Source organism: Macrotis lagotis, chromosome 2 (genome assembly GCF_037893015.1).
Source record: "Macrotis lagotis isolate mMagLag1 chromosome 2, bilby.v1.9.chrom.fasta, whole genome shotgun sequence".
NCBI classification, from domain to species: Eukaryota; Metazoa; Chordata; class Mammalia; order Peramelemorphia; family Peramelidae; genus Macrotis; species Macrotis lagotis.
The window spans coordinates 165,836,433-165,861,225 of NC_133659.1; the positions used below are offsets into that span (position 1 = coordinate 165,836,433).

The following is a 24,793-nucleotide window of genomic DNA, read 5'->3' on the forward strand; positions in this document are numbered from 1 at the left end:
TCAGATGGCCTTCCTTTTATTCATCTCAGGAATGCCCTTTGTGGGAATTGATGTGTAACTAGGAATGACTATCTTTTGGTCTTATTCTTCAATTATTAGTCTAATCTAGAATAGGGCAATATATATTTAATTGCTTTAAGACATTATAGACTCTTAATCATTATGGTGGCATCTAAAAGAAACTGGGATGATATATTTTCCAAACTCTTATTCAGTGAAACCTACCCCATGCCTTGGGCAGAAAACCGTCCTCCCCTCCTACCAGAGCCACCTAGAAATAAAATGAGGAAAAAAAGTTTCAAAACATATACTCATACCATACAACCTACCAAGGCAGCCTTTGAATAACAGAAGCTAAATGGGATAGTTAAATAAAATGTTCTCTCTATAGTTTCATGAAAAGGATCAGTTAATACAAGTCAGTCATTACTAATGACAAAGACTTATTCTGCTGTCTAATCTACCAAATACTCATTTAAGTGCATCGATATGCGCTACAAAAAACTTTTAATTGTATCCCTCACACAAACCAACAAACTTCAGTTCTTGAAAAGAACTTAAAAAATGATGGTGAGGGAGCAGCTAGGTGGCACAGTGGATAGAGCACTGGCCCTGAAGTCAGGAGGACCTGAGTTCAAGTATGATTTCAGACACTTAAAAAAAAATTACCTAGGTGTGTGACCATGGGCAAATCACTTAACCCCACTGTCTTGCAAAAACAAACAAAAAAAATGACAGTAAGAAAATTTCATCTAGTCTCAGACACTTAATAATTACCTAGCTGTGTGGCCTTAGGCAAGCCACTTAACCCCATCTGCCTTGCAAAAAAAAAAAAACCCTAGGAAATTTCATCTTGTATTTTTAAAAAAAGAATTAAACAAGACAAACTCCCTGGGGAAGGGGAGGGGGGAGAAGAAGACAAGTGAGAAACTCTGAAAAATAAATTTGTTGTCTCCCAACCTAGCAAGATGCTCACCTCTGCCTCGTCCACGGCCCCTTCGGCCTCTTTCCGTGCCTCTTCCAGATGGGCCTCCAGTCTTAGCACCATCCAGTCCATTTTCCTGTCCTCGAACTAAAACATAAAAGGCAAAAACAAGTAATTACAACAGGATCAACAGGACATGGTCAGCATAAGAGAGGATTTACTAGACTATGAAAACAATCTTAATTGCTAGATTATTTGGCAAAAGGTGAGTAGGTGAAATATTTTACATTGTCTATAAACAAAAAAGTTCCCAATCCTACTAACAGAAAAGTTTTGGGTTAAATCTTTGCTCCAAGTACTTAGGGAATGGTGAAGAATTTGGTAGCTACAGATAAAAAATAAGTTATACAAGGAAGACTAAAATCTTCATGAAATAGAAGGTGAGCAGGAGAAAGGAGGAATGGTTCAAAACTCAAATCCTCCCTGGAAGAACAATGCTACGTTCTTAAAGATCAAACACCTAAATAGTAATTGACATTAATTATTAAGGTTTGCAAATTAATTTACAAATATTAACTTAAATGATTCTGAACCTAATGAGTTAGATTCTATAGGTAGGTATTCTCTCCATTTTACAGATGGAGAAAATCAAGGTTTAAAAAGATTACATGATTTGCTTATTGATCTGTGGCTACTAAATGCTGAACTCAGGTTTCTCTGACTTCAAGCACAGCACTTTATATGCTGTGCTGCCTTGATTAACTCAGGTTTTGAGAAATCCACATGCATACACTCTCGTCCACGACTGGCTCCTCTTCCCCGTCTTGGTGGTCCACCACGTCGCCTGCTATAATCCCTGTCTCGGTCTCGATTCTCTTTGCCCTCCTCATTGGATTCCATCTGTCCGCCATCCTTCTGACCTGAGACTCCCTTCTTTTTCCCAACCATTTCCCAGGAATGCTTTTTTTTAAAAAAAAAGGGAGGAGAAAAGAAGTTACTCATCTGCAAAGCATATACTGTTCATAAGACATTTTAGATCATGCCTGAGGTAGCTAAGCATTTTCCCACCTTCTTTTCTCAGTTGCAATCGCTAGGTATTCCCCCATGTATCATCCTCTGTACAGATGAAAACCATAAACAAAGTCAGAAAAATGTCAAATTACAGTCCAATAATACGTGTGTGTGTGTGTGTGTATGTATATATATATATTCCTTTCTAGAGGAAAACCATCTATAGTTACTAAATCAGCTAAAATCATTTCCAAGATCATTTTGTGTCTATCTAAGATGTTTGGGTGGTCAGCCAAAAGACCTTCCTTCCTTGTCCTTATCTCTTGTTTGGTTATTTTGAACTAAACATCAATGTCTTTCCCACCCCCCAAGACCACAAGTAGACTCTAAAAGCTGAATCTGAAAATTTTTTTTATTTACTTTTGCTTTTCAATACTACTTATTTTGGGGTTGGTTTTTTTTGCAAGGCAATGGGGTTAAGTGACTTGTCCAAGGTCATACAGCTAATTATTAAGAGTCTGAGGTTACATTTGAATTCAGGTCCTCCTGACTCCAGGGTACTGCCCCCACCTAGCTGCCTCCACTTATTTTAATTTTTAAAATAAGTTTCATTAATGCCTTTTGTTCTCATATCAATCATCCATGGAAATACTTTCCTGTCCTAAGATAGAATTGAATCTTTCCTTAAGACAAAAAAAAAAAAAACACTGAAGCAAAAATTTCTGATACAGAGACTGTGCCTGACAACATCTATCTATCTATCTATAAAACATTCTACACCTTTGTGGAACCAACTTCTCAAGAGGAGGAAAATAGTTTCATTATTTGTTCAAAATGCAGATCATTTGATTTTTAGTTAAAATGAATTTTGAAATTTACATAGTTGTTGGAATTTTATATTTTCTGATTCTGCTTATTTCACACAAATCTTCCCAAGTTTCATTTGATTCCTTATAACTGTCATTCCCTTCAGCACAATAATTCTGTTATATGCATTTATTACAATTAATTTGGTAATTTCTCCAATTTCTCCAATTAAAACCTATTTCCAGTCTGCTTAAAAAAAATTTTTAAAAACCATCTGAATATTTGGGGATACAATGGTTTATTTTTTGTTTGTGTGAGGCAATAAGTGACTTGCCCAAGGCCACACAGCTATTAAGTATCAAATGTCTTTCTCCAAGGCAGGAGCTCTATCTGTGCCAACTGGCTGCCTCTTCTTTGTTCTATCTTTCATGATTTCTTTCAAATAAATGCCCAACCATGGAACTGCTAGGGCCAATGGTACAAACAGTTTCTTCACTTTCCTTTTTCTGCAGCTGAGAGTCCTTAATTCAGTCTCTAAGTCAAAGGAATATTCTTAAAGAATAAAATTTATATTTGAAAAATCTTGTAGCTAAGAAAATCAGTTAAATGTCTTTGTAAACATACAACTCAGAGAAAGCAAACTTCTTAAAGATAATAAAAAGCCTCAAATGCAACACACTGGCTCACAAAGCAGTACTACATATTTAAATTCAATTAGAGACAATCATGTTAAAAAAGCTGGGAAGACAAAAGTTCATTTATAAATCAAGATAATCAGAAGGATAGCACCCCTGTTAATGCCATTGAGCCAGACAACAATGGCCCTGATCCCCAGCAAGACTTAAAAAAAAAAGTGGCCTTTTAAGAACAAATGTTCATCCATAGTTTTTAAGTGTCATTTCATCTTCCAGTCAAAGTTACCTCTCAGGACAGTATATTACAACAAGAAAGTAATTCAGGGTAACTTCAATGCATCAGTAATTGTTCATGGTTAAATAGCCTCATTATTACAACAATCTTTAGAACACTGGAAATCAGATTCAAATAAAACAAAACAGCCAACGACCATTGAATTTTCTGCTAATCCTAAAACCTGGGGGGGGGGGGGGGGGAGAAGACCACCCTCTTTACTTGATGGCAGTGTTATGGGTGCTGATGCCTACCAAAATAGAGGGTTGCTACAACTTTCTCAATATCACTTTTGAGCAGTTTGAATCTTAACAAACCATCCAAAATTCAAAAATCACTGTAAAGTTATCTTGTTTCCTCACTGATTTCATCAAGGACTGATGAATCTATAGCATAATTCCCTAGCTTCAGTCTTCCCTTGCAGGATTATGGAAGGTTAGAAGTGCTAAGACAGATATGTGAAAAAGATGGTTTGGGTTAAAATTAATCCATGTCTGGTATTCTCAAGTCAAAGAACCTTATCTTCAGAAGAATCTCTTAAGTTCACAGCCTTGAAATTCAGATTTCTTCAAAATTAATCATCTTTCACAAATACTTTGAATGGGGGGGGGAAGTCTGAGTGGGGAGAGGGAGTATCTGCACTGGAAATTGCTGTTCTCATAAGTCTTTTGCTCAAGAAAAATTTAAGAGAGCTTCCCATCCCATGCTAAATAGCCCTCCTTTCCTCAGCACCAAGATAATGTCACTTACTGTCCATCTTTCTTCATTGGAAATAGGTACAAAAGATGAAATAGTACTGTATGATCCTCAGTCTACATTGATGGGAATGTACTGAGTTAAGAATGGGATACAGATTGTGACTTTGACTCTTCAACAATGAAAATGACCAATCCAATCTCATAATTAATAACTAAGAGTATCAAATGCCATCTCTTACATTTCAAATACAGCCTTGAAAATAGTCACTTACCTAGAATGAATTACAATTTATATTAAGCTAAGTAGAAGAGACACATTTTATCTATTTATCAACCAATGTTATCTCCTTATAGGAGGGCTAACTGGTTAAAATAAAAGGCATGCCTCTCCCCCTCCCCCAACCCAAACTATTAATCTTTTTGGCACCTTTTAATAAGGCTGTAATCTGCTGCAAACAAACTTCCAAGAAACTTCCCTACTATCCAAAAGGGTAATGCTTTATTGAAAATATAAAACCCTGTTTAATGTTATGGGGATCATAAGGATCATAATCTCCCAATGGTGCCCCATACTACAATATTATAAGCAAAGCAACCCTACCGTATCTGGGTTCCCCTCCAGCAGCACATTGATGGCTCTATTGACATCTCCATTGCAGTCATGCAAAGCAATCACACATTCATCCTGGTTCTTGCCTGTGATATCAATCAGCTGCAAAGAGAAAGCCTATAATCACCAAGAGCCAGTTTGCATCTCTCACAGAAAGAAAATTGCAGGGCAGGAGAAAGGAAGGAATCAAGGTAGAAGAGATGGAACAAAGAGAAAGTAAGCACCTTGAAAGGCAAACTGACATTTTGAGGTTCTGTATCCAAAAGCATACATCAACAATCCAAGGTTGGCTATCTGTTTAGGGTTTAGATAGAAATTTATCTATAACTCAAAGCCAACTCAGTGACAAATGGAAAACAAATCCTCAATGAAAATTCATTACCAAAAGATTCAGCATATGAAAGAGCCCTCTAAATCTTCATCATCATAGCTAGCATTTATATGGCACTTTAAGGTTGCAAAACACTTCACAAATATATCACAACAATTCTGGAAGTATTTTAGTACTAACACTTTAACATACACATTTCATGTAATCTCTTTGATCCTCATAACAACCCTCTGAGGCAAATAGAGCAGGTATTATTATTATCATCCCCATTTTATCAATAAGTAAACTGGCTCAGAAACGTTAATTGGTTTGCTCAAAGATATACATTCAGGGATGGGTAAATTAAGGCAGAAATAGGTTAAGTGATCTGTCCAGGACCAACTAATTAAGAATGAGATCACATGTGTGAACTGAGATCTTCCAGATTTCAGATCTGGTGTGCTAGCCAATGTGCCACCTACTGCTCCTTTTAAATGTATCATATATCTCTGTACATGCAAATATTTAAGAGATGCCACAATAGTTTGAAGTTGATATGGAAAATTCATCAGCATTTATTCAACAATTAATTGGAAGTTAAAGGTCAGACCTTTCAAACAATATACCTGCCCAGAGAAAAAAAGAAAAATTTTCTTTTGGCCTAGACCAGTCACATTTCAGGTTATAAACAGGTGTAAATGACATAATCCTTCCAATGTCCCTGGAAGAGTCAGCATCTCAAGTAATACAGGGGGCATATATGTTACTTGATACTGATATTCCCAAATCATCGCCCCCCCCAATAGAAAAGCACAATAAATTGGCATACTCACTTGCTTCACCTTCTCCTCAAAGTCAGCATCATTGTGGTCCGAAATCATCTGTGCAAGTCTAATCTGTTCTGCAGTAGCCTATGAATTAAAATGGAAATCAGAAAAGTATGGTCAGGAGAGTGCAGTGAGAAGCAGTGAGGAAAGCTTGTGCAAAATAATTTCAAATCTTTTCCCTAGATTTCTTTTCACCTTACAAATGATAAGGAACCAAGGGCTCTAACACTACGTCACATCTAACAATGCTTTACAGTTTTCAAGACACTTTAAAATACACATTTCATGTTATTTCATTTGATTCTCATAACAAGCCTCTGAGGTAGATAAGGGCAGGTATTATTATCCCCATTTTATGTGTGTGTGTGTGTGTGTGTGTGTGTGTGTATATATATACACAAACTGTGGTTCAGAAATGTTAACTGGCTTGCTCAAAGACATTAAAAACAGCAGAATTAAAATTTAGCATTCAAGACCAAGTTTCCTGAGTTCTAATGATCCTTCTGTTCTGACACTGAAGAAGTACAATGAACACTGAATAAAAGACTTAAAGTTGCCATTAATAGTTTTTATAATAATCAGTCATTTCATTACCCCCCCCCAAAAAGGAAGATGTTCATGTTTAGCAGAGTTTTCTCCTTACAAGCAAAAGTTTCTAAAATACTAGCCCATAAAGTAGCTTGGTCACAATTCTAGTAGAAAAATGTCCATCAAATTTCCAAGGTTGCCTTTTAGCTTCTAAGGCTGGAAATATCTTTAAAACATCAGTTTTGACCTGAGGATAGAAAGCTCCTCCTACTGAACGAGCAGGACAGGAATATAAGGTGTGGGATAATTATAACTTGCCTGATAACAAATTCAATGGGCACCAGATTTCATTTGCTAGAAAGAACATTGAAGATAGGGGTGAAAAAGAAAAAGTAAACCCTGGGCAAAGTCTCCCCTCAACCAAATAATCAAATAAAACTTAATAATCAAATATAAATTATTTACTTATAGGAATAATTCCAAATTGGCTGTTGAAAACATATGTTCTCTAAACCAACATTCAAAAGAACCTATAAAATTTGGTTCCCAGATAGTTAATTGTCCTTTTTAAACTTATAAGGGAACAATGTTCAAGGGTATCTATCATACTAGATGATTTGGGGAATGGGGGGATCAGGGAAGGTCAATTTCCTAAGTGAAGGGAAAACCAAATAAACCTTCCAAAGGCCCCAAAGAAAGAAGACAAAAGGGAAAAGGGAAAAGAAGAGATCAGATCCAAAAGTAAGGAAATAGCCAGACCCATATGGACTAAAAGTGGGAACACAGTGTAAAATTTAAAAAATTAGAAAGATACTATATCAGAAACCCAGAAAAGGAAAAGTGCTATCACCCAACTGGAGCCATAGAGGGTCTCAAAGAAAAAAGTCATATAATTCTTTTTCTCAAGGTCTTACACAGCAACATTTAACATCAAAAAAAAAAAGGCAGCTCTTTGTAACAGTACATGATATTTAAAAAAAAGCTAAGCTCAGGAGATTAAGAAAACTAAGTTCTAATCTTGAAAAACAGAATACAGAAAGAAAACAGAAGGAAGCTGTGTTGGATATAAAGCTTTACCAGCTATTTGGGTTGCCCATACTCTATTTTCCCTCAGATTTCTTTACCTGTGGCCTCTGCTTGTGCTGTGTCTGGTTCTGTGTCTGTGTCTGCTCCCAGTTTCCCCGGGCTCGGTTAGTGCCCACTGATGTCATCATTTACAGTATATACAAATAACAGTATTTACAAGGTAGAATGCTGAAAGATTTAAAAATGTTTTTTATTAGAAATCAAATGTGGTCAAAATATATTCACCACTCTCTTCATTACCTTTAAAAGAAACAAAACTTTTTATCATTCTTCTCTAGACACAGCAAACAAAAGAAGGTATCTGCCTTTAGGGAAACATTAGATTTAGATTGATAAGCTTCTTAAGAGATCATGGCTTTTAACCCATTTTGTATAACAAAATGCATTTTATTTATTATTTGTTTGATGATGGGCAGCCATGTAAAAAGTACAAGAAATTACCAGCTCATTCCTGTTTTAATAGTCCTTGGCAAGTGGGGCTTTCTGTAGCCTATGCAACCTGCTAATTTAAAAAAAAAAACAACTTAAAGGCACCAAAAAAAAAATCTCCCTAGGGCTCAAAACCCCTTCAAACAGTGTCTTTATACTACAGGTCTTCTGTGAAGGGGATCACTAACCCACACTCAGTAAGAAAATCAGTTCAAAGTACTCCTACCTAAAGAAATACATAACCTCAATCTCTGAAATCCAGGCTTTCTCTCTAATACTCCCACCCCATTTAATTTTTTATCTGCACATATGACATGGAGGTTTTTGTGTTTTGTTTTGTTTTTTTAAAACTAGAACCTTCCAAAAAGAACACATTAACTCCAATGACTTTGCCTGAAATCCCAACTCCCCCTGCAACAATCCTTGTTCCTTGTCTTTGCAGCTGCTTCTCCACCTAAACTGGTCAACAAACCCCAAACTCTTAAGGGTCACTACTGCCATTGTTATCTTCCACATCTCTTCTGAAGTAGAATATCCCAGAATTGCAGAATTAGTCAATCCCAAAGTACCCAACACAATGACTTACTTTTAAAGGGAAGCACTGTAAAATCATAACTGCATTGATAGGAATTAAAGAATAGCATATGAAAAATTCACCCTAACCTGAACATAGCTTTAATTCTAACTACTCTTAACAAGAAATACAACTGGAGTACTACTCATGTATTCAATTTATAATGCAACCTCAGCTGCTGTTTTTAGTTTAAAAAACAAAAACAGAACCTTTCTTTTGTCAGTGGTAGGCAAAAGGAGAGCAGGGTATTTTGACTACTAACTTACAAAGGTGCTCACTTTTCTAATAAGTTTGGAAAAGTCTGACCCATTTAATTTTTGGCTAATGGAAATTTACATTAGTCAATTCTGGACTCCTATAATTGATACAATTATGGCCACAAATGGAATGCTGAATTTGTTAAGGAGGTTCTGATATTTCACCTCTTGGATAATCCACAGAAAGATACTTCTCTTTGAATTGCTAATAAAACAATTTATTTGGGACAAGTTCTTTACAAATTTGTGACACTATGGTTACATACATCTTTGTTTATTACAACGTCATTAAAAGTTTCATTTTTTCTTCCATTTCCAAAAAAAAGAAGTCTTTAAGGGAACATTTTAAGGGAGAGTCAGATACCAATTTTAACAACAACAAAAAAACATACAAATATGTGAAGGGAGTACAAGCTATATGCTACATAGTTGTCTATCTCTCTAGGCTGGCATCATAGTCAAGTTTTAACATTTCATCTACAAAAATACAAATATCATTTAACTAACCATCACTGCATCCAAATCAGCAGTGGAGATAAAGCAATGTCAAGTCAGGAATAAAAGTGTTCATATTGGTAATATTTTAAAATTGCCTAGTCTGGGGTTTCTAATTTAATGAGTTGGCACTTCCCATCTCAACCTACAATTTCTAAATGTTGACTTCCTTCCACCACACATTTGATTTCAATTTGAAAGGATGATTTAGGAGACCATATGCTAGCTACACAATTATATTGCATAGCTACAGTTATTTGAACAATTGTCTGGACTTAATTCTGTTTGGAACACTTAATGGAAAAACACTACCGATCTAGATATCATTTAAAACATTCTTTTGATCACTCCAGACTGAATTTCCTTATCTCTCTTACAAATACTTGGTAAAATATGATTTAGACAACTTGCAAAACAGGGAGCTAGGTCAGCACAAAGCAACTGATCTAAAGAATTACTTGGAACACAAGACTAGGTACCTTCTAGTAGTGGGCAGGCAAACACATCCACAGTTGTCAGGGAACAAGAGAACCATCTTACATACTACCTTCCTTAAAGTATAATATAAGGATGTGCTGATGGGGAGTGAATAGGAGAAATCTCAAATTAATTACTAAAGCTTGAAGGAATAGCAATGATAGTAGGTACAGTTTTCAAAGGAGCTATCAAACTTTCTTTGGAAAACCAACAACTTAAAAAACCATTGAGAGGTTAAAAAAATATTTTGCCGAAATCAAAGGATCAACAAGCATTTATTTGCAAACCTATGTGCCCAGTACCATGGGGTATATACAAAAATAAAGAGTTATGGTCCCTGCCCTCAAGCTTACAATCTAATTGGAGATACAAAATGCAATTAGGAAAAAAAGTGCTATGAGTGCACTAAAATTAAGTGCAATAATTGAGAGACCACACAAGAGCCTGGCAGATACATCTTTTTGCTTCTAATGTCAACTTGTAAGTCTTAAGTAGCTTCAGTAAGTTGACCACCTGGCTATGTGTTCTCCTATCCAATTCCACTCTGACAAGACAAAATTATCTCCTTAAAAAGATATACTTTTAGTATACCTTTAAAAACATGAACTTGTTTTTAAAACCTTTTTACTAGTTCACAAAACCCAGCTTATTAAAAATAGAACTCCTGTCAATTTTGGAACCCCTCCCCAGACACACTAAAAGGCTTGGGTCATTTAAAATCAGGCACCTTAAACTAAATAACAGGGTAACTAGAGGATGCCAAACATTTTATTCTGTAATGATAAAGAGAGTCAATCTCTGGGCTGAATATGTCTCAGTACAAGCACATCAGATTTCCCAAGTCAGGATACAAGCAGAAGAAATGGCCCCACTAGTATCATGAGGTTAATAGTCAAGGATATCTTAAGGCACAAAAATTGCCTGTTACTGTGGTCTTTTTCTTTTTCCAACATCCCACCAAAGAGGAGTCTGTTTCATGAAAATTGGTTCTGGCATCAGCTTACACAGCAAACTGGGTACTCTCCACAAGGAGAAAGAACTCGATAAATTTGTAATTTGTGCCCCATTAGGGGTAATGCTTTGCACATAGTATGGACCAATGAACAGTTCTTGAACTCAATTGAGAACACAGCGATAAAGACAGTCGATGCTCCAGTGCAATATATATATATATATATATATATATATATATATATACATACATACACACACACCCAAGGGGCTTGGAGCAGAGAGGTCAAGTTCCCCCACATGCTTTTGATTGTTGAAAGTACCCAAAGCTCCATTGAGCAAAGAGATGAAAGGTATTAATTAAAATGCCTTCAAAAATCCCGAAGAGCAGATAAAAGTGAGGAGAGCAGCTAGAGCAGTTGACAAAGGGGCTAAGGAGTGGTGAAAAAAACAGGGTGGAGAACCAACGAGTGAAGGTTTAGTCCCAGAGATACACCGGGAGCCGGCAGGACCAATCGCCTTCCTCTCCCCAAAGGTAATTCTTTGCACTTAAATTAAAAAGCCCATAGGGAAATAAGCGAGGGGCTCCAGCAACTTCGTCCCACCGCTCCCCCGCTCTCCTTGCTCAGATCCAGGCCGAATCCTAGCTCGGGTGAGGGGAGGCCCCGAGGAGGTCCTAGGGCTGGAAGGGGAGAACGCCGCGGCCTGCCCCCACCCCCCGCGGCCTTCTCCTCAGGCGCGGGGTTATGAAGAGGGAGGAAGGGGGAGCCCTACCTCAGGCCCGGCCCAGACCGCGCTCGCTCCCTCGCGCTCTCTCCACCCCCCAGGCCCGAGCCGCATGGCCCCCCCCGGCCACCCCGCGCCCCGCCCGGCCACGCTCCCAAATCTAGGCCCCGGCTCCGGCGCGGCCCAGTAGGCCGCAGGCCCGACCATAAACAAAACCCCGGCGGCTGGCCCAGAGTGGCGGGGGTGGGGGAGGTGGGGGAGCCTGGGGCCCGCGCGGCTGGAGGGGGGGAACGGCGCGCGGAGGGGGGAGGGGAAGCCGCAACGCGCGAGGGGGGGGGGCCGCTGCCGGGAGAAGGGACCACGCCGGGAGCAGAGAAAGGGTGAAGGGGGAATCGCGGATTTAAAGGGGCCGCGGACAATACCCGGCCCCGCCGCGCTGCCGCTACCGCCGCCGCCGCCGCCGCTGCCGCCGCGCTCCCAACTTTACCTCAGTCTCCTCCACACTGACACCCCGGGCCGCGCCGCCCCTGTCACGTGATATAGACTCCCTCTTCTCTCCCCACCCCTCCTCTTTTTCCTCTCGCGCTCGCTCTCGCGCCTTTCCCCTCCCACTCTCCTTCCTTCCTCCCTCCCTCAGCACGTGACACGCAGAGAGGCGCGCGCCCGCAGTCGTGCCACGAGCCACCTTCTCCGGATCCGCGGGTCGGGCTCCTCCGGTCACGTGACCTTCCCACGCCCTCCTTTTCCTCCCGGCCCCGGAGGCCCGCCTTCCTCGCACGCGCCTTCTTCCTCCACTTCGCCAGTGTCACGTGCCGGGGGACCGCAGGAACTCGTCCCGCTTCTTTCCGCCCTCCCTGCCTTCCCTTCCTGGGTTCCTCCCCCCCGAGTCCCAGTGTCCCTCGCTCTCCCCGGCCGCCATGTTTTCCGACAGGACCCGGCTTTGGCTTCCCCCATAGGGAAATGGCCAGGGCCGGTCCTGGAGCCCTAGGGCCGTTGCTGCTAAGGAGCCCGAGCTAACGAAGCTGGAGGGAGACCATGGCGTCCAGCAGTAACTGGCTGTCCGGGGTGAACGTGGTGCTGGTGATGGCCTATGGGAGCTTGGTGAGGAGCCGCCCCCCGCCCCGTCCCCGGGGGGCCCATCCGCGCCCACCCCCTGCTCCCCTCGCGCCGGCGCCCCCTCCAGGGGGAGGGCCCGAGGGGGGGTGGGGGGCTGCAGGCGGCGATGCCCGGGGCGCTCTCCAGCCGCCTCTCGCCCTTTTCCACCAGGTATTTGTGCTGCTGTTCATTTTTGTGAAGAGGCAGATCATGCGCTTTGCTATGAAGTCTCGAAGAGGTCCTCATGTCCCTGTGGGACACAATGCTCCCAAGGTGGGATTCTGGAAATTCTCGAAATTTATAATCAGTAGCTTTAAGGTGAAGGGTATGATTTTTCTCCCTCCATCTCCGGGAGTTAAATCTTATTTAATCTACATTCTCCAATTTGATGTTGTTGAGAGAACTTGGGACTGTAGGGAATCCCGATCCCTTATTGATTGCTGTGCCCGTTGGTTTCTTCTGATTCTTCCCTTTGTGATTCATTGCCTGAATACCAGTGTTGAGTTTGGATCTCTTTGTATTGGAGAATCTTAGTCCCACTTTTTCCTGGCTATTTCCTTCGAGGTACCAGTAGTCAAAAGATTTTTATTTTCTTCCTGGTGTTGACCCAGTTATTCATGTCCCAAAGGTGACTGAATTTCCTAGTTGGTGGGTGGTTGAGACTAAGCTAAACCATAAGGGGATACCTATTCTTAGATGATAAACTCTTCTCTTCTCCATGAGAGCAGGATCTAAAGGAAGAGATTGACATCCGACTATCCAAGGTCCAGGATGTAAAGTATGAACCCCAGCTTCTTGAAGAGAATGATGCCAGACTTTTGCAGCTGGAGACACCAGGAAATCAACGTATGGGGCGAGTTTTGAACCTTGGGGATGGGCAGATTTGGAAAGCCAAGGGCTCAGAGTTTATTTCTGGGAGCTGAGAGAGAGAGAGAGTGAAAAATGCTAAGAAACCATCATTTTTGTTATTTTTCTATAAAGCTAATCTGAGAACAGGCTTAATATTAAAACTGTTGCAGTGTCGGTGGTGGAAGTGGTATTACTGACTCAAGACATTATCCTTACAGATTGCTACAACTACTTGTACAGAATGAAAGCATTGGATGCCATTCGTGCCTCTGGTAAGGGTTACTCAGGTATGGGAAGGTCAGGAATTCTGATTCTTCATGTAGAAAAGAAACTTAGGTCTTAGATCATGAGGATAAAAAAATGCATAAAAGTAAATACTCAGTATACCTGTTAGGAACTTCCTTGAATTTAGAGAATCTGTTTCTTCTCTTGGGGGTACCGAGTTGATAAATGAGTTTTCCTTCAAGATATTTTGCTAGTGGTTCCCTTATTTTTAATAGAGAGGATGGGAATTCTTAAAAGGCAGGAAAGATCTGCTTCTGTTTCAGCTCAGATTTGGACAGAGGCAATGACCCAGTGGATAGAGCACTGGAGCTAGAGTTAGAAAACCTGTTAAAATTCACCCTCAAACACTTACTAATTGTAATCCTGAGCAAATCACTTAACTTCTTTCAGCCCTAGTTTCTTCTGTAAAATAGGAATAATAATAGAATCTACCTCTTTGAGTGGTAGTGAAGATCAAATGAAACATTTGTAAAACTCTGCAAAACTTAAAGAGCTAGGGGCAGCTAGGTGGCACAGTGGATAGAGCATCCGCCCTGGAGTCAGGAGTACCTGAGTTCAAATCTGGCCTCAGACACTTAATAATTACCTAGCTGTGTGGCCTTGGGCAAGCCACTTAACCCCTTTGCCTTGCAAAATAAATAAATAAAAATAAAACTTAAAGAGCTATATAAATACTAACTTTAATAGTTCTTTTTTAACTTGTATGTTCTATGGCTTTAAGGATTCATACAATGCTATTGCTAGAAAAAATAAACATCTAATTAGTACTTATTTTATAGATAAGGAAACTTGGGTTTAGAAATATGAAGTGACATTATAAAGGTCATAGGCTAGTTCATGAGTGGTAAAACTGGGTCTCTTGACTCTTAATCTACTATTCACCCATCATCTTACTGCCTTCTTTAGAAGTGGAAGGACATGGTTCCTAGGACAAGCATACCTAAGGATGAGCAATCCCAGACTAGGACCTATGCAAGAGAAATGAGAGAAGGAAAGCTAAAAGAGAAGAGAAATGTTTATGGGGAAAGAGTTGTATTAGAGTTCAGAAGTAGATAACACAGAAGTAGGTGGGGGAATGGTACTAAGTAAAAAACAGATATCTCAAAGCAGTAATTTCCAGCCCCAAGTTGAATTCTTTATTTCCTGACACTAACTCATGCATTTAAAGAATCTTAAATGGCAGGAAATAGATTTAGAAAGGGCCCATGTAATTGATGAATAGGTTGTCCCATTCATATAATATGATTTACTACCTTTACAAAACAGTTGTTGCCTCTCCAAAATTCTCTCATTTGAAAGATTGATCAAGATGCCTTAGAATTAATTGGAAGGGCATTCCTTGACAGGAAGCCTATGAAAAAAATTTTTCATTATGTTTTTGCCTCTTCAGAGATACCATTCCATTCAGAAGGCCGGCATCCTCATTCTCTGATGGGCAAGAATTTCCGCTCCTATCTGCTGGAGCTTCGAAACACAAGTACCCCCTTCAAGGGTGTCCGCAAAGCTCTCATTGATACCTTGCTAGATGGCTATGAAACAGCTCGATATGGAACTGGTGTAAGTCAGTTGATCTTTTTTGCTGCTTGAGGATTTTTTTATTTCAAGTGGGAAAGGTCAAGATTGGAGATTAAAAAGATCCTTACTATCTTTTTTCTCTTCAGGTCTTTGGCCAGACTGAATATCTACGCTATCAGGAAGCACTGAGTGAACTAGCTGCTGCGTGAGTGTGGGTAACACAAGTCAAAGTGGGGCTGTTGTGGGTTCCTCTTTTTTTTTTTCTTCTAATATATATATTAGAGGACTCAACAGTACTGGACTAGGGTAAGACTTTTCACCAGAAAATAAAGTAGGCAAATTACCTGGATGGTAGGCAACCCAGAGTTGTATTGTTATATACAACTTAAATTTTTATATAATACATTTTATATACAACTTAGAACTATAAAGCACCTTATCAATCATCTGATCTAACCCCTTCATTTGACAAATAAGAAAATCGAAGGCAGAGAAGAGAAGTAACTTAACCAAATGTACTTAGCAATAGAGCTAAAACTCAGACTCAGGTCTTTTCCATTTCCACAGTCAGTGTTTTTCTGTTGCTCCAAACTGCTCTTTTCTTCCTTCCTCCTAATTCAGAGTAACAGTTATTTTACAAGCTAAAGAAAAATTTGCCCAAGTCTGGCACACTTTTGTTTAAATCCAGGCCAGCAGAACTCCCTATCTTCCAGGACCTTTATTGTTACTGCTGTGTCCTTTTCAGTTGTATAGTAGTAACAACATAAGTAGCAACTAGCCTTAATGTCTAATCTGGCAGTAGCAATCTCACTAGACCCAACAGGCAAAAATATTGTTGCTAAGCTTTGATTTATTAAGGGCCCAAAGTTTGGTTAACCCTCTTGATGGGTTTGGAATATCTTCATTCCCTCCTACACCTTAGATTTAATTTCATTATGTTAAGCTTTTGCAAACATTCAAATGAGAAATGTGGTAATGGTAAATAACTCTCAGATTTTTAATTGGTATGCATAATGTTGAGTTAACTAGAGGATTACATTCTGTTTCCTTTCTGATTTAAGATTTATTTTGGCTCTTTCTTAAAGTACAGAAAAGCATTGTATGTCTCCTACCTTCTCCCTTTTTTATCTTTTGAAAAGAGTTGTTCTTTAAAAAGTATATAAAAGAACCCTTAGAGCTGTCACAAAATAAAACAGCAAGATCTGGTGGAAATCAAGCAGCAAATCTAGTAGAAATCAGCAAAATCTATAAAAAGTCATTCTCTTAAGCATACTGTTTCTAGTTTTCTCTCCTATTTCTGTAAACTATCTAATGAAGGGACTTTTGTAAATATTTACTGCAGACACATTAAGTGGAAAGAGAACTGGATTTGGATTCAGTAGTGTGTGGGATTATTATATCTTATCTTGAACAAATCACTTTTTCCTGGATCTTATTTGTAAAATGAAGGGATCATTAAGAATATGACCTAAAGATATCCCTCAGTCCATAAAGCTTAATTGCCTACTATGTAGGCTTTGCTAAGCAGTAGAAAGACAATACAAAGACAAAAATGGAATAATGCCTTCAAGGACATTACTTTACAAAAGAGAGATCAAGGGACAGCTAGGTGGTATAGTGGATAAAGCACTGGCTTTGGAGTCAGGAGTACCTGGGTACAAATCCAGTCTCAGACACTTAATAATTACCTAGCTGTGTGGCCTTGGGCAAGCCACTTAACCCCATTTGCTTTGCAAAAACCTAAAAATAAAAAGACAAAGCAGTAAGATAGTTTGGGGAAGGAGGGAGCTAGCAGTTTGGAGACATCTAGAAAAGCTTCATATGGAAAGAAGATGGTACTTGAGCTGAGTTTTGAAGAATTCTGAGATTCTTAGAGAAGAAGGGAGGAAGGGAGAACATTCCAACCGTGAAAACAGTAATACAGCACAGACTTGGAAAATGATGTTTCACTGAGGAACTACAACTGGAGTCTGGTGAACCATAAAGTAAATAGAGGGCAGAAGAATGTGGTGTGAAGCCTAGAAAGTCAGAATACTTAGATCTTCTGATCTAAGGGAAGGGAATGGTTGGTTCTAAGCTTTATATGATAAGAAACAAAAATCTGGCAGAGCCATATTAGAAAAAGCAATATTTTTTCTCAAAATCAGGTTGAGTTTTAGCAACTGGTGTGTGTGTGTGTGTGTGTGTGTGTGTGTGTGTGTGTGTATACATCATTGGTTGATTTTGGGAGTCATTAAGACCCTACCTGTGATCTTTCTCTTCTATATTGGTCATAACTTATTCTTTCCTTGTATGCTTCAGTGTCAAAGCTCGAGGTGGAAGTTCCCAGCGACAGCACCAGTCAGCAGCTAAGGATCTAACACAGTCTCCTGAAGTTTCCTCCCCAACAACTATCCAAGTCACTTATCTGCCCTCCAGCCAGAAGAGTAAAAGAGCTAAGCACTTCCTAGAGCTGAAGAGTTTTAAGGATAACTACAACACCCTAGAGAGCACTCTCTGACTGAATTTGGGGATAGCCATAGTCAATATGGTTCTACTATGAGATTCCAGTCTTAGTACCCAGGGATTTCTCCAGGGCAGGAGACAGCAGTATTATCGTTATTATGCTCAGAATTTTTTGAAATGTGTTCCTGGAAATCCTTCCTTAGCTTATCCCTCTATCTGTTGTAGAACTTGAAGTTCCATGAGGCCCTCGGGAATCTCCCTCTCCAAAAGCATTTTTATGGAGTTGATTCCACATATTTTTCTTCTGTCTGTGTCACTTCCTCCTTCCATTTTATTATTGATCATGATTATTTTTTGACCTGTCCCAAAAGCAGATGTATTCTAAATAGGTTAGTGGGGGTAGGAGAAGGGGCACTTATGTTGGAAGTGGAAACCATATCTTACCTACTTGGATGGGGACTCTAGCCCATGGACATATTAAAGTCGTGGTGTGAAAAGGGTGGACAGGAGCTAGGGTGTTATACTTAAAACAAACCCTATTCAAATTTGTGTTGTGTTTAGTGTACTGCCTTGCAATCAAGATGAGACTTGGAGGAACTGATGTGATATAGCCACTAATTCCATATTCCCCTTTCCCTGCCTCCCCAAGAAGTCACTGTACTAGTCTTTCTTTATAAAATGGTTATTTAATAAAACAGCCGAAAAAATAAGCATATTATTTTTTTTTACTGATTTCTGCTCCTCTCTATTTGGAGTAGAAGAGGGTTGGGGGGGGGGTGTATATATCTATGAGGTCATGATAGGACTGATTCCCTCTGAAATTATAACTGGAGCTGCATTTGGAGCCTAACAAGTCCTGGATTTGAGCCTATGGCTCTTGTTAAGTGGGGGGGGGGTCACTATTGGAAGGCTAAAGAACTAGGATTCTCTTTCAGGTCTCCCAGGCAACAAGTCAGGTAACCAATCAGGACCTAGGCCTAGGGCATAATTGGAGGCATGCCTAGTAACCAAGGTAATTGAGATTAGTGAGTGGACAAAACAGGAAGAACAACAGTCAAGAATGTCTACACAACCTATTAAATCTTCGGCAAACCCTCCGGTATCCCTGGACAAGGTTATAAAGATAGAAGAGGTATGGCAGAGATTTCACTTGATTGAAAGAGCTTTTGCCAGGGTTACCCAATTTGATTTGCCCAGTATAAGCATGGGGAAGTACCAAAAGGTCTTTTTTAAGAAACACTTCCCACCCCTGAAATGTGATGTTTTCCACCTGTATTGAAATATTTTGAATGATGTATTGCCAGTCATAACTTGTCCTGTTTTAATTGGGGTGATGGTGGGAAAAGATCCCCTAAGTTCCTCTTAAGCCAAAATAACAAATAGGGTGTTAGGGTGAGGGTTTTGGTAACTGGACTGACCAGGTCCACTCATTTTCCTTGCAGAGTTACAAGAGGATAGTAGCATTTGAGAAGGCTGTTGAGAGGTAATTTCCTGTGCCCTCCACCCCAACACTTCCAACCACCAGTACTGACTCCTTGTGTTGTCATTCTCAGTACTCTTAAGGTAGTTAACCCAAAGGTGCAAAGAAAGGCAAGAATTAGTTTTGCTTCATATAACATAAATGTAAAAATAACCTGTGCTCTTAAGCCCCCCACATTAGACAATAATAACATTGTCCCTTTTGTCCTATTTCTGTCTCCCACAAAAGCCTGAATGTAAGTGGGGTGGTCAATAAGTGGGAACCTCTATTGAGATCTAAGTCTATACCCAGCAGTAAAATAAAAACTTAAGACATGTTCCAGAGATATATTAGTAGATTGTATCTAGACTTGAACTTGCTTAAGTATTTAGGAAACAAGACAAATACTAGGTCACAGTGATGCCTAGTCTTACTGACTCAAATTCAAATGAATTTTCCTGGGACAGTTGGAAAAATACAGCAGTGCGGTGCATATGGCAGGCAACAATGAGCCAGAGGAGGCACCCCTATGCCATCCTGAGAATGCAAGGCATCATGGAACAGGAGATGGTGCTGGCCAACAAGCAGCTGCTGACTGTGAGGGGGTCAAACCCACTGTTATTCCCTTTGCCCTCCAGGATTCCCAGTTATCCATGGGCTCTACTCTGAACCACTTTGCTTGCTAGCAGCTGGGTGCATTTAATATGTCCTCATTTCACCAGAACCTTTTTCAGTCTAAACAGAGCTTTGTATTCAACAATTGCATCCTACCTGTATTATGTGTTTCGATATTCAAATGTGTTAACAGTCAAAGACTCCTGTGTCTAGCACAATGACTGGCACATAGTAGATTCTTAATAAATGTTTGTTGATTGGTTGATTCTCTGAACATTTTCCTTTTCTAGACTCAATGTAATTCCGGTTGCCTTTATTTCTCTCTCCCTAGTTTCCCTTAACCCCTGCTGTGTCATATTGGACTCACCCAGGATGAGAAAGTGATGTGTTATGCTTCTTGTCCGTATGTGTGAAGTATATGCTACCTTCCCTGTCTTAGCTGCCTCCTATCCCCTATGTGTAGATTAAAAAAAAACAAACTAGCCAAGAGTAGAAGTCATAGTTGGGTGCCAGAAACCAAACATCCACACTTTCCTCTGTCCCTCCCTCTCCCAGGTTCGGCAGGCTGCCTTAAGTCAGCTGTATGAGAAGGAGTATCGACAATACCAGCAGGAGCTAAATCAGATGGGCAAATCCTTCTATGTGGAAAGACTCTGAAGGCATCAGATACACTGTCCCCTTTTTCTCTAATAGTTAATACTCCCAGGTCTTCCCAAGGCCTAGAATTTTTTTCCTTAGGAAAAGTCTGGGTCAGGCTATTTGCCTAGGGCCAGATTGTCCATTTCTTATCTGTAACTTTATTTTTTGGTAAAAAAAAAAAAAATGATGCATTAAAAGGCTGATAAGGCAAGAGTGACCTCTTGTGATCAATTCAGGGACTAATTCTGATGATTTACAAGCTGGGTGGGAGACAGGAATTATTTGATACAAACTATGATTCTGGTTGTAAATAGTTTAAATGTGGTTCTACCACTACTTTAAACACAGCCCTTGGGGCCCACTCTTCAGATCTGTGTCAAAATTTCTGTTTCTAGTCATCCAGACTCAGTGACTTTTCTCCCCCTCTCCAAACTATCAAATTTATTTTCCAGAGCCCTTTCTGTTTAAACACATTTCTTCAATTGCTACTACTCATTTTCAAGGTTTTTCTAGCTGTTCTCCCTATGCTTTCCCCTATTCCCTTATATATCAATGATTACCCTAGTCAAGACTTCACTTATCTATGGGTGTCAACCATGAGAATACTCTCTACTACCCCTGCCTTTGGGACATATCTCATCAATGTCCCCAACTTTTTCCTGAAGTCCCATTATTGATAGAACGTGAGATAGAGTGAAAAGATCGCTGGATTTAGACTGAATCTAATACTCACTGAGTGACTAACAGACCATATGAGTCTTAGTCTTCCCTTTTCAAATGGGGATGTTTGTACCAACTCCTCATAGGACTGTTGAAGTTTTTAAAATGTTAAAAACTCTATAGAAAGTATGAATTACTAATACTACCACAATCTTGTCCATTTGCCCCAGGATTTCCTGCTTCTACCAAGCACTTGTGTACCCTACAGTAGGAGTCCACTACCTCAGGCTCTACCAGTCACCACCACTCCTTCCAGCTAATAGCTATCTGCTACTAACAGTCTGAACTTTGAGATAGGGAAGCCCACCCTATTGCAGGGCAAATACATTCTTAAGTCTAAGTCAATGATTCTCATAGTATTATCAAGGAACATCACTGGGTCTCCCAGACCCTTTCATGGAGTCCAGGAGGTCATAATTTTCATAATATGTTTTAATTTCTAACATTTATAGAAATAATCCACATAAAAGTTATTTAGGGAGGGAGTCTCAATATTTTGAAGAGTATAAAGGGGTCCTAAGAACAAAGTTTGAGAACTGCTGCTTTTAGTAAGCCATGGATAGGTGCTTTGATGTAATTTCTACCAATTCTTATGGCTTCCTCCCCATAACAGATGTTCAATAAGTGTTTGAGGGTGAGCTCCGTAGAGGAGAATACTGCAAATTGAAATAATTTATTTTTATATCTTGTAACTTAAAATTCTAGATATATTTCCTTAGAAACATTGTTATATTGTTTCATTTCTATCAAACTAGATTCCAGTTGAAGGTAGGTATGATGAAATCTACTGTAGACAACTCCTTTTGAACTGACTTTTTAAAAAAAACACTATGTGTCAGGGACAATAACTGAACCACAGTCTCTGTGATTCTGAGTCTACGTCTAGCTTTCCATTTAATTGGTCACATAGTAAAGGTAAGTTACAAATTGAACAGGTTTTTGCAGACTGGTGTAGAAACCTAACATTGGACACATTGTTTCAAAAGAGAAATGAGCTCCAAACTGACAGAAATAAAATAGTGTTTGAAACAATTCATTAAAAAAGAGATGTCTATAGGCCTTTCTATGAACCCTAAAATGCCTCTAAGCTATTATATGCTGTTTATTTGTTTTCCATATTTTCTCAAGAGCTTCCTTTTCTCCCCACTCCCCAATTGGGTGAAATTCCTGCCTGAGTGGCAGGATGACAGGAACATGTTTTCTAGACTAAGAATTCATTCTGTTTTTGACAGGGAATGTTTCACTTTTGGTTTGGTATCCCCTTTCTATCATGGTGCCTTCCATATGACTGGTAGTTAATGGTTAATGTTGGTTGATGGTGTACTCATGATACCACAAAATAAATAAGAGGAAGGGGCTATTTTTTTGAAGCCAGTATATCCTAGGAACAAAGGTGTAACCACAAGGGGGGGAATGTCCATATATATGCATATATACACCACAAATGCATGCATATATATATATATATATATATATACCCCCAAATTATATGGGTTCCCAGTTCTCTTGATTCAATATCTTTCTCTGACTCAAATTCATGTATTCCTTGCTTCTTGCTTTGCCCAGTACCCCCCTCCATTCTGCTCTACTGTAACTTTCCACCCAGATTTTTTCTAGTGTGAATTGCTAGAAGGGGTCTTCCAGATTATAGGGCTCTCCTTTTTTAGATGAAGGAAAAGATAGAGAAGTAATTTTTGAAGGTTACAGTAGAGAAGAATCTTCTACCAAGAAGAATAAGATTGATCCCTCTTTCCCAAGACAACCTTTGAAATACTTAAAGACAACTATCTTGGGGTGGCTAGGTGGCACAGTAGAGCATGAGCCTTGGAGTCAGGATTACCTGGGTTCAAATCCGACCTCAGACACTTAATAATTACCTAGCCATGTGGCTTTGGGCAAGTCACTTAACCCCATTGCCTTGAAAAATCTAAAAAAAAAGACAACTATCTCAAGTCTCTCCTGAATCTTATCTTTTCTAAACTAATCATCTACAGTTGTTTCAACAAATGCTCATTTGGCTCAAACCAGAGACTCTTCACCATCTTGATTGCTCTCCATTTTATCATTGTCCTTTCAGATATGGAGAATTAGGCCTATTTGTTAGATTGTGAACTCCTTGAGGACAAGTTCTATCCTTTGCGCTTTTATTTTTTTTGGTAACCCCAGAGTTTAGTAAAGTACCTAACACAGCAGAAGGTACTTAATGTTTATTGACTGAACACAATACTCCTGAGGTGGTTTGACTAGGGCAGACTAAAGCAAGATTATCATCTCTTTTCTTGGAAGCTTTGCCCTTCTTGATGTAGCCCAAAATAGCATTAGCTTTTTTGGCTGCATATCACTCTGTTGATTCATATTGAGCTTTCAATCCATTTAAAACCCCTGATCTTTTTCAAACTGCTGTCTAATCATACCTTCCCCCATTCCTCCTCACTACTAACACCACCCACCCTAACCTTATACTTGTGAAGTCAATTTTCTGAACCAAAGATCAAGATATCACAGTACAATTTCATCTTATTAGATGTGGCTCAGTTCTCTAGCCTGGGAAATTCTTGTACTCATCCAGTATGATAGCTATCCCTTCTCCCAGCTTTAGTGGGAGGACATAAATGTCATCAGCCAATTTAGTAAGTATATAATCTCTGCTTTTATCCAAGTCATTGATTTAAAAAAATGTTAGTAAGGACAAGGACAAGGTCAAGTTAGAGATATCAGGGAGATGCTTTTGGAGGACTCTCCAAACTCTTATCAAACCATTGGGTCTGGCCAGTAAACTGGTTATTAATTCAGTTAATTGTATTCTCTGTACTTTCCTAGCCTACTATTCCTCTCCCAACCTCTCTATCTCCCCTAGGTCTGCTCTTTCCCTTCCCACTCATTCTTCCTTTCATGCACTAGAATTCAAGGTCAATCCCTACTCCCAATAATAGATCCCCTCCTCCTATTTCTGCCTCCCCCTATTGCTTCTATTATCTGTAGTCTGTCTACCCCTGCTCCCTGTTATGGCATCCTTCCCTTATTTCTTTGACTTCATTTCCCTAGTCACATTTTACCCTTTGCTTATTGTAATCTCTGACCTTGGCCTCCCTCTGCCTAGGGGCTTATCATTGCTAGGTTGGCTCTGCTATTGACAGGCCTGTTCCCCACTGAGCTGCCTCCCCAGTCTCACTGTCTGCTCCCATTACATCAGCAGAATCATTCACTTTAATTCTTCTGATATTATTGTCATGGAAGCTGAGATCCCTGGGGTCAAAAAGACGGTCTACATCATTTGTGGGGTAGACATGAAAACTGGGCTGAGATTTCATGTCATGGTCACATCCCACTCCTGCTTAGCACCTTTTATATATTCCTTTACCCTCAGAGACCTGCTCCCTTCTACCTCAATAATCCCTAGGCCTGCTTCTTTTCCTGCAGTGCTGTTCAGTCCTTGGCTCCCTCAAATGTTCTCTTAAAGCTTTTTTCTCCTATCTATAAACAACCTTTTCTTCCAGCTTCTGATCATCTCCCCTACACAATCAGGTTAAGTTAACATCAAGAGTATGGAA

At 39.7% G+C, this 24,793-nt stretch overlaps 3 protein-coding genes across 24 annotated transcripts in view; 2 read left to right on the top strand and 1 right to left on the bottom strand.

The window, feature by feature from the left end:
* Positions 1–12,202, bottom strand: part of UBAP2L (ubiquitin associated protein 2 like) — a 45,343-nt gene extending 33,141 nt beyond the window's left edge. For 16 of the 19 annotated variants that reach the window (XM_074223407.1, XM_074223403.1, XM_074223405.1 and 13 more), the window contains exons 1-7: positions 12,108–12,202; positions 7,750–7,879; positions 6,104–6,181; positions 4,952–5,062; positions 1,717–1,885; positions 977–1,072; positions 226–271 (exon numbers count right to left, since the gene is read on the bottom strand). In XM_074223407.1, the coding sequence (XP_074079508.1) occupies positions 226–271; positions 977–1,072; positions 1,717–1,885; positions 4,952–5,062; positions 6,104–6,181; positions 7,750–7,839 (590 nt within the window). In that variant the 5' untranslated portion in view covers positions 7,840–7,879; positions 12,108–12,202. Of the gene's footprint in view, positions 1–225; positions 272–976; positions 1,073–1,716; positions 1,886–4,951; positions 5,063–6,103; positions 6,182–7,749; positions 11,625–11,668; positions 11,764–12,042 lie in introns of those variants that run through there. The other 3 variants (XM_074223393.1, XM_074223394.1, XM_074223392.1) reach the window with 3 other exon arrangements.
* A 198-nt stretch (positions 12,203–12,400) lies between these two features.
* On the top strand, positions 12,401–18,522 carry LTAP1 (lipid transport auxiliary protein 1). Of its 4 annotated transcripts, none has more exons than XM_074223427.1 (7): positions 12,401–12,721; positions 12,887–12,988; positions 13,444–13,561; positions 13,783–13,851; positions 15,240–15,406; positions 15,511–15,575; positions 17,666–17,758. In XM_074223427.1, exons 1-6 carry the CDS (start codon positions 12,656–12,658, stop codon positions 15,571–15,573), a joined length of 585 nt encoding a protein of 194 aa, XP_074079528.1. In that variant the 5' UTR covers positions 12,401–12,655; the 3' UTR covers positions 15,574–15,575; positions 17,666–17,758. The 4 variants fall into 4 exon arrangements, with proteins under 4 accessions (XP_074079528.1, XP_074079529.1, XP_074079526.1 ...); XM_074223428.1 differs by having other exon boundaries at positions 12,405–12,721; positions 13,783–13,836; XM_074223425.1 differs by having other exon boundaries at positions 12,413–12,721; positions 15,511–15,569; positions 17,666–18,522.
* Positions 18,523–18,721: 199 nt separating this feature from the next.
* Positions 18,722–20,733, top strand: CFAP141 (cilia and flagella associated protein 141). The gene is made up of 4 exons (XM_074223429.1): positions 18,722–18,941; positions 19,252–19,292; positions 19,736–19,865; positions 20,439–20,733. Exons 1-4 carry the CDS (start codon positions 18,870–18,872, stop codon positions 20,538–20,540), a joined length of 345 nt encoding a protein of 114 aa, XP_074079530.1. The 5' UTR covers positions 18,722–18,869; the 3' UTR covers positions 20,541–20,733.
* The last annotated feature ends 4,060 nt before the right edge of the window (positions 20,734–24,793 follow it).